The sequence below is a fragment of the Lipotes vexillifer genome, unplaced genomic scaffold (assembly GCF_000442215.2).
Source record: "Lipotes vexillifer unplaced genomic scaffold, Lipotes_vexillifer_v1.1 scaffold10, whole genome shotgun sequence".
Lineage (NCBI taxonomy): Eukaryota > Metazoa > Chordata > Mammalia > Artiodactyla > Lipotidae > Lipotes > Lipotes vexillifer.
Window position 1 is genome coordinate 1,564,031 of NW_006792541.1, and position 9,890 is coordinate 1,573,920.

General features: G+C 39.1%; 1 protein-coding gene across 1 annotated transcript in view; it reads right to left on the reverse strand.

Annotated features, from left to right (window-relative positions):
• Positions 1-9,890, reverse strand: part of LOC103088764 (sperm-associated antigen 1-like) — a gene marked incomplete at its 5' end in the record, with an annotated part of 80,200 nt that overhangs the window by 13,292 nt on the left and 57,018 nt on the right. The window contains 2 exon segments of the mRNA XM_082931366.1: positions 1-48; positions 9,504-9,656. The exon segment at positions 1-48 is cut by the window's left edge and continues 7 nt beyond it. Of these exon segments, the coding sequence (XP_082787492.1) occupies positions 1-48; positions 9,504-9,656 (201 nt within the window).

The window sequence follows — 9,890 nt, forward strand, 5'->3', positions numbered from 1 at the left end:
TTCTCCCGCCAGCTTGGTCCATCCAGGGCCATTAAGATTTTTGTTATCCTAAAAAGAAAATCAGATTCCTCTGTTGATCATGCAATTTGCTTTCTACATTATTGGAGATCATATCAAGAGTAAAATTTACAAATGCTATGCATTTCTGTACTTCCCTGTAGAAAGCACACAATCAAGCTATTTGCTATCCACATAAACAGTCTTAAAAAGGACTCTTAAAAATTGCCCCAGGGCTTCCCTGATGGTGCAGTGGTTGAGAGTCCGCCTGCCGATGCAGGGGACACGAGTTCGTGCCCCCATCCGGGAAGATCCCATATGCCGTGGAGCGGCTAGGCCCGTGAGCCATAGCCGCTGAGCCTGCACATCCGAAGCCTGTGCTCCGCAACGGGAGAGGCCACAACAGTGAGAGGCCTGCGTACCACAAAAAAAAAAAAAAAAAAAAAATTGCCCCAAACTATGTAACTTTAGATCCTTTTTGCATCACAAGAAAAAATTAAGACATTTCTAATTAGTTTAAAAAATTTTTAATGTATATGCAATAAAATTTTAATTTTTAAAAAAGTGAAGTATAAAACTAAAAGTTAGGAGGCCTAGAAGAAATATCCCCTGCATAACATTTCTATAATTACTAAATTGATAATGTACTACTCTTGAGAATAATCAGAAGTACTTTGGAATTTCGATGCCCAAAGTGTATACGAAAGACAGGTGTATAACACTGGATGTTAAAACTGATAAGAAGGGGCTTCCCTGGTGGCGCAGTGGTTTGGGGTCCGCCTGCCGATGCAGGGGACGCGGGTTTGTGCCCCGGTCCGGGAGGATCCCACATGCTGTGGAGAGGCTGGGCCCGTGGGCCGTGGCCGCTGGGCCTGTGCATCTGGAGCCTGTGCTCCGCAACGGGAGAGGCCACAACAGTGAGAGTCCCGCGTACCGCAAAAAAAAACAAAAAACAAAAAACTGATAAGAAGTAGCAGTTACATGGAAGAGTGCTTCCTCTGGAAACATTTACCTGTGGTTAAGATACTCTTTACCTTGTGTTTTTTTACATCTCTGAAATTATCCACTCTTTTTGTTTTCATATGCATAAAGATGAAAGAATAGGATATTGGAGTCTACTACGAGGGCCCTTATATTAATGACATTTGTTAATGGCTATCATAATATTGAGATAACATCCCTGATTATCACTTTCTCATCAGTTTCAACTTACAAAATATCATACTTAGATTTTAAAACAAAACAGAATTATGTCTTTGGGAAAAATCTGGTTTCAAAAAAAAGGTGGTTCCTACCCACCAGAAAGACAAGATCCAGCCTCATCCAACAGAACAAAGGCACTAGTCCCCTCCACAGGGACGCCTACACAACCTGCTGAGCCAACCATAACCACCGGGGGCAGACACCAAAAACAACGGGAACTACGAACCTGCAGCCTGCGAAAAGGAGACCCCCAAACACAGTAAGTTAAGCAAAATGAGAAGAGAGAGAAACAGACAGCAGATGAAGGAGCAAGGTAAAAACCCACCAGACCAAACAAATTAAGAGGAAATACGCAGTCTATCTGAAAAGGAATTCAGAGTAATGATAAAAAAGATGATCCAAAATCTTGGAAATAGAATGGAGAAAATACAAGAAACGTTTAACAAGGATCTAGAAGAACTAAAGAGCAAACAAACAATGATGAACAACACAATAAATGAAATTAAAAATTCTCTAGAAGGAATCAATAGCAGACTAACTGAGGCAGAAGAATGGATAAGTGACCTGGAAAATAAATTGGTGGAAATAAAAGCAGAATAAAGTAAAAAGAATGAAAAGAATTGAGGACAGTCTCAGAGACCTCTGGGACATTAAATGCACCAACATTTGAATTATAGGGGTTCCAGAAGAAGAGAAAAAGTAAAGGACTGAGAAAATATTTGAAGAGATTATAGTTGACAACTTCCCTAATATGGGAAAGGAAATAGTTAATCAAGTCCAGGAAGCACAGAGAGTCCCATACAGGATAAATCCAAGGAGAAACATGCCAAGACACACAATAATCAAACTATCAAAAATTAAATACAAAGAAAACTATTAAAAGCAACAAGGGAAAAACAACAAATAACATACAAGGGACTCCCCATAAGGTTAACAGCTGATCGTTCAGCAGAAACTCTGCAAGCCAGAAGAGAGTGGCAGGACATATCTAAAGTGATGAAAGGGAAAAACCTACAACCAAGATTACTCTACCCAGCAAGGATCTCATTCAGATTTGACGGAGAAATTAAAACCTTTACAGACAAGCAAAAGCTGGGAGAGTTCAGCACCACCAAACCAGCTTTACAACAAATGCTAAAGGAACTTCTCTAGGCAGGAAACACAAGAGAAGGAAAAGACCAACATTAACAAACCCAAAACAATGGGTAATAGAAACATACATATCAATAACTACCTTAAATGTAAATGCATTAAATGCTCCAACCAAAAGGCATAGACTGGCTGAATGGATACCCAAACAGATCCATATATATGCTGTCTACAAGAGACCCACTTCAGACCTAGGGGCACATACAGACTGAAAGGGGATGGAAAAAGATATTCCATGCAAGTGGAAATCCAAAGAAAACTGGAGAAGCAATTCTTGTATCAGACAAAATCGACTTTAAAATAAAGACTGTTACAAGAGACAAAGAAGGAAACTACATAATGATCAAGGGCTCAATCCAAGAAGAAGATATAACAATTGTAAATATTTATGCACCCAACATAGGAGCACCTCAATACATAAGGCAAATGCTAACAGCCATAAAAGGGGAAATCGACAGGAACACAATCATAGTAGGGGACTTTAACACCCTGCTTTCACCAATGGACAGATCATCCAAAATGAAACTAAATAAGGAAACACAAGCTTTAAATGATACATTAAACAAGATGGAATTAATTGATATTTATAGGACATTCCACCCAAAAACAACAGAATACACTTTCTTCTCAAGTGCTCATGGAATATTCTCCAGGACAGATCATATCTTGGATCACAAATCAAGGCTTGGTAAATTTAAGAAAACTGAAATAGTATCAAGTATCTTTTCTGACCACAATACTATGACACTAGATATTAATTACAGGAAAAAAATCTGTAAAAAATACCAACACATGGAGGCTAAACAGTACACTACTTAATAACCAAGAGATCACCGAAGAAATCATAGTGGAAATCAAAAAATACCTAGAAACAAATGACAATGAAAACACGACGACCCAAAACCTATGCAATGCAGCAAAATCAGTTCTAAGAGGGAAGTTTATAGCAATACAATCCTACCTTAAGAAACAGGAAACATCTCCAACAAACTAACCTTACATCTAAAGCAATTAGAGAAAGAAGAACAAAAAAACCTGCAAAGTTAGCAGAAGGAAAGAAATCATAAAAATCAGATCAGAAATAAATGAAAAAGAAATGAAGGAAACGATAGCAAAGATCAATAAAACTAAAAGCTGGTTCTTTGAGAAAATAAACAAAATAGATAAACCATTAGCCAGACTCATCAAGAAAAAAAGGGAGAGGACTCAAATCAATAGAATCAGAAATGAAAAAGGAGAAGTAACAGCTGACACGGCAGAAATGCAAAGGATCATGAGAGGTTACTACAAGCAGCTCTATGCCAATAAAACGGACAAACTGGAAGAAATGGACAATTTCTTAGAAAAGCACAACCCTCTGAGACTAAACCAGAAAGAAACAGAAGATATAAACAGACCAATCACATGCACTGAAACTGAGACTGTGATCAAAAATCTTCCAACAAACAAAAGCCCAGGATCAGATGGCTTCACAGGCGAATTCTATCAAACATTTATAGAAGAGCTAACACCTATCCTTCTCAAACCCTTCCAAAATATAGCAGAGGGAGGAACACTCCCAAACTCATTCTACCAGGCCACCATCACCCTGATACCAAAACCAGACAAAGATGTCACAAAGAAAGAAAACTACAGGCCAATATCACTGATGAACATAGATGCAAAAATCCTCAACAAAATACTAGCAAACAGAATCCAACAGCACATTAAAAGGATCATACACTTGGGCTTCCCTGGTGACGCAGTGGTTGAGAGTCCGCCTGCCAATGGAGGGGACATGGGTTCGTGCCCCGGTCCGGGAAGATCCCACATGCCACGGAGTGGCTAGGCCCGTGATCCATGGCCACTGAGCCTGCGCGTCTGGAGTCTGTGCTCCGCAACGGGAGAGGCCACAACAGTGAGAGGCCTGCGTACCACAAACAAACAAACAAACAAACAAAAGGATCATACACCATGATCAAGTGGGGTTTATCCCAGGAATGCAAGGATTCTTCAATATATGCAAATCAAACAATGTGATAAACCATATTAACAAATTGAAGAATAAAAACCATACGATCATCTCAATAGATGCAGATAAAGCTTTTCAACAAAATTCAACACCCATTTATGATAAAAACCCTCCGGAAAGTAGGCATAGATGGAACTTACCTCAACATAATAAAGGCCATATATGACAAACCCACAGCAACATCATCCTCAATGGCGAAAAACTGAAAGCATTTCCACTAAGGTCAGGAACAAGACAAGGTTGCCCGTCCTCAGTAGTGAAAAACTGAAACTATTTCCACTAAGATCAGGAACAAGACAAGGTTGCCCACTCTCACCACTCTTATTCAACATAGTTTTGGAAGTTTTAGCCACAGCAATCACAGATGAAAAAGAAATAAAAGGAATCCAAACCAGAAAAGAAGTAAAGCTGTCACTGTTTGCAGATGACATGATACTATACATAGAGAATCCTAAAGATGCTACCAGAAAACTACTAGAGCTAATCAATGAATTTGGTAAAGTAGCAGGATACAAAATTAATGCACAGAAATCTCTAGCACTGCTATACACTAATGATGAAAAGTCTGAAAGAGAAATTAAGGAAATACTCCTATTTACCACTGCAACAAAAAGAATAAAATACCTAGGAATAAACCTACCTAAGGAGACAAAAGACTTGTATGCAGAAGACTATTGGACACTGATGAAAGAAATTAATGATACAAACAGATGGAGAGATATACCATGTTCTTGGATTGGAAGAATCAACATTGTGAAAATGACTATACTACCCAAAGCAATCTATGGATTCAATGCAATCCCTATCACACTACCACAGGCATATTTTCACAGAACTGGAACAAAAAATTGCACAATTTGTATGAAAACACAAAAGATCCCATATATCCAAAGCAATCTTGAGAAAGAAAAACGGAGCTGGAGGAATCAGGCTCCCTGACTTCAGACTATACTACAAAGTTACTACAGTAATCAAGACAGTATTGTACTGGCACAAAAACAGAAATATAGATCGAAGGAACAGGATAGAAAGCCCAGAGATAAACCCACACACCTATGTCACCTTATTTTTGATAAAGGAGGCAAGAATATATACAGTGGAGAAAAGACAGCCTCTTTAATAAGTAGTTCTGGAAAACCACTTTAATAAGTGGTTCTGGAAAACTGGACAGCTACATGTAAAATAATGAAATTAGAACACTCCCTAATACCATACACAAAAATAAACTCAAAATGGATTAAAGACCTAAATGTAAGGCCAGGCACTATAAAGCTCTTAGAGGAAAACATAGGCAGAACACTCTATGACATAAATCACAGCAAGATCCTTTTTGACCCACCTCCTAGAGAACTGGAAATAAAAACAAAAATAAAAATAAAAGAAAACAGACATTTCTCCAAAGAAGATATACAGATTGCCAACAAACACATGAAAGGATGCTCAACATCACTAATCATTAGAGAAATGCAAATCAAAACTACAATGAGGTATCACCTCACACCAGTCAGAATGGCCATCATAAAAAAATCTACAAACAATAAATGCTGGAGAGGGTGTGGAGAAAAGGGAACCCTCTTGCACTGTTGGTGGGAATGTAAATTGATACAGCCACTATGGAGAACAGTATGGCGGTTCCTTAAAAAACTAAAAATATAACTACCATATGACCCAGCAATCCCACTACTGAGCATATATCCTGAGAAAACTGTAATTCAAAGAGTCATGTACCACAATGTTCACTGCAGCTCTATTTACAATAGCCATGACATGGAAGCAACCTAAGTGTCCATTGACAGATGAATGGATAAAGATGATGTGGATAAAATGGATAAAATATTCCATATATACAATGGAATATTACTCAGCCATAAAAAGATACGAAATTGAATTATTTGTAGTGAGGTGGATGGACCTAGAGTCTGTCATACAAAGGAAGTAAGTCAGAAAGAGGAAAACAAATACCATATGCTAACACATATATATGGAATCTAAATTAAAAAAAAAAAAAAGAAAAGGTTCTGAAGAAACTGGGGGCAGGACAGGAATAAAGACGCAGACTTAGAAAATGGACTTGAGGGCACGGGGAGGGAGAAGGGTAAGCTGGGATGAAGTGAGAGAGTGGCACGGATATATATACACTCCCATATGTAAAATAGCTAGCTAGTGGGAAGCAGCTGTATAGCACAGGGAGATCAGCTCGGTGCTTTTTGACCACCTAGAGGGGTGGGATAGGGAGGGTGGCAGACTCTCAACCATTGCGCCACCAGGGAAGCCCCTCAGTAGTACTTTTTTTGTGAAAAAAATTTTATATTTATATAGAGGCAAATGTAATACATACACTTTCCCTGCAATTTCATAAACCGAAATTTCAACAGTGATCTTTGGTTATGATAACCACATCTCATATATTTTAGTGTAAAAAATAAATTTGAAAAATAAATGTATAACCACACACAGTAGCAGAAGAAAAAGAGAAAATTTTAGAAAAAAAGAATTTTCAAGCAAAACTTGTATTACCAGCAGAGAGGTAAGGAAGAAGCAGCTGAAAAGAGATGATGTGTTGCCTGGGAATAAATAAGTATATGCAGGGAAATGTAACACGTGAGATTCCTGGGGAGGGATATGGTTAATGGAAGACACATACAAAATAAGCACAGATGTTTAAATTTAAGAAAAAAAAGCTGCTGCTGTGGCTTAGGTGGCAAAGCAAGCATAAATATGGGATTCATGAAAAGGTATAGTGAAATTTTCTAAATGGATATTTTATAGAAGATATATATGGCAAAACCAGACAAAGCCTCCTCATCTTATAAAACGATGTATCAGCAAGAGCCATTCAATTAAAAGAAATGAATGAGTCTTAAAAGTCAATTTGTGTAAAAGAACCTTCTTGAGTACATATAAAAATTACAATACAATCCTCAAAAAGCTAAACAGAATTACCATATGACCCAGCAATTCCATGCCTAGGTGTACACCAAAAGGAACTGAAAACAGGTATGCAAACAAAACCTTGCACGTGAATGTTCATAGCAGCACTATTCACAACAGCCAAATGGTGGAAACAGATGAAAGGTACATCAACGGATGAATGGATAAACACAATGTGATACATCCATACAACAGAATATTATTCAGTCATAAAAAGAAATGACGTCAACACACATGCCACACCGCGGACCAACCTTGAAAACATTATGCTAAGTGAAATAAGCCAGACACCAAAGGTACATATTGTATGATTCTATTTATATGAACTATCCAGAAAGGGTAAATCCATAGAGACAGCAGATCAGGTGCCTGGAAACGGAGAATGAGGAGTGGCTGCTTAAGGGGGACAGGGTTTCCCTTTGGGGATGAAATATTTTGGAACTAGTTAAAGGTGGTGGCTGCACAACACTGTGAGTGTACTAAAGGCCATTAAATTGTACACCTTAAAATAGTTAATTTAGCTGTTATGTGAATTTTACTTCAATTTTTTAACAAAGTATAATGCAGAAGGTTCAGAAATGTGAATGACCACAGTCTTTCAGACATAAATTCCTCCCTTCAGACCATTCAGCCTATCATTATGAAACAGATTTCCTAAAACACCTGCTCAACAGGCCCTTTGTCTCTCTGTCAGATGCTTCTTTGTTTCACGAGAACCCCTAACCCTGGGAGAACATCCTACTTTCCCCAACCATCTCGGAGACTCCCAGACAGAGGACGGGCAAATTAAGAGCAGAATTCTACTGCATGGGGTGAGCCACGCTCTGTCTGTTGGAGAATGCATTCATTCCACACAATTTTACTGGGGATGCCTACTGTACAAAGTACCGCAACTACAGAGACAGATAAAACAAAACCCCGACCTCCAGGAACTCCTAGAAGAATAACAGAAAAAGAACTTTACAAAAAGAGAAGGCAGAGAATTTACAAACTATATGGAAAGAAGGCACAGGTGGTAGGAGAGGAGCCTGAAGGGCACGTGTGCTGGGGAGATGGTGGATCAGGGAAAGTCCTCTTCTTCGGTACAAGAAGGAATTAACCAGACAAAAAGGGGGAAGAAGAGCCTTCAGACACATATGAGGAGGCAGCAGATGACGTGCAGCGAGGCAGCTGTGCAGCAGGAGAAAAGGCTTGGAGAGCTCTCAGTGACACGCCTGATTTTACAGGATAGAGACCAAGCCATGAATGCCCACAGTTCCATCTGGTCCCACTCAGATCCAATAACCAATATCTACCCTTTACTTCCGGACAGGCTGGGACCAGACAGGTCCTGAGCGACCACAGAGTAGAAGCACCAAGGAATGGCTGCCCACTCTCCACACGGATCTCTCCAAGAGTTTTTCTCCAAAGTGCAGTGGGACCAGGTGGGGAGGTAAGGCAGGATCTCAAAAAAAGAATTAATCCGAAACCTGCCATTCTCATTTTCCACAGCTTTGTTCAAGGTCCCCTTGTGGTCTCTCAACACCCTTCACCTCTCCAACAACTGTGACCCACACAGACAAAGGCAGCCTCACCTCTCTGTGACCCCCATCTCATGTTCACACTTGGGGAGAATCTGTCTTATGTTAAGTTGTTCCCCCCTAGCTATGTTCTAGTTTGCTTAAAGACAGAGCCTATGTCATTTTTTTTTCCCCTTTCTGTCTTTTTGTGGGGAGTGGGGCATGGTACACTAGACCAACACAAGGCTCAGTGTAATATACACGTACTTGGAAGAAATTATACTTTGGACAAATGGGATCAGAAAATATTCTACATAACTAGAAATGGTATCCAAGTAGTAATTTTCAAAGTTCACCTGAAAGCAATTTATGAAGTCTGGAAATTCTTACCTTCGCATTCTCACCCAGGGGGTAAATAGGTCATAATGTAAATTAGAACAAAATTCTGTGCTATTTTACCATTTTAAGTTAATACTCATCCTAGATGAGTGTCTATTTAAAGGGCACATAACACAAATATCTAGCAGGCCCATGAAGACATCCATCAAAACCATTTGGTTTTGAAGGAATGAAAGAAGACAATCATTCATGTAATGCCAATAACGAAGAGGACGTCTACACTTTGACATCGTTCTTGAAGGAAGGGAGGAAAATAAAATCTCATTCCATTAGAAAACAACTAGACCTCAGGCGGCTGCCTCTGATCAGGTTACCTGTTAACACTGTCATTTGCCATCTGGATTCCACAGTCTATTTGCAACACTGTTTTATAATCCACATAAGCTTTTTGATACTGCTCTAAAGTTTCATAGGCCATTGCTCGTCGAAGAAGAGGCTTGATTGAGAATGGATGAAGTTCCAGAGCCCTAAAGGAGACAGAAATATTACACTGTCATTTGTTTTGAAAATTACTCCCTAACTTACACTGACTGAATGTATCCGATAGGACTGGACTCTCACATACATTCATATCTGATATTTTACCTTGGGGATCTGGCAACATACCAGAAAGGCAAACCCAGAGTAGCAGAGCAATCAAATCTGTGGTAACTTCCTTTCTTTTAAACCAGTATCAAAGCCCTTTGGCATTTACTCTTTCC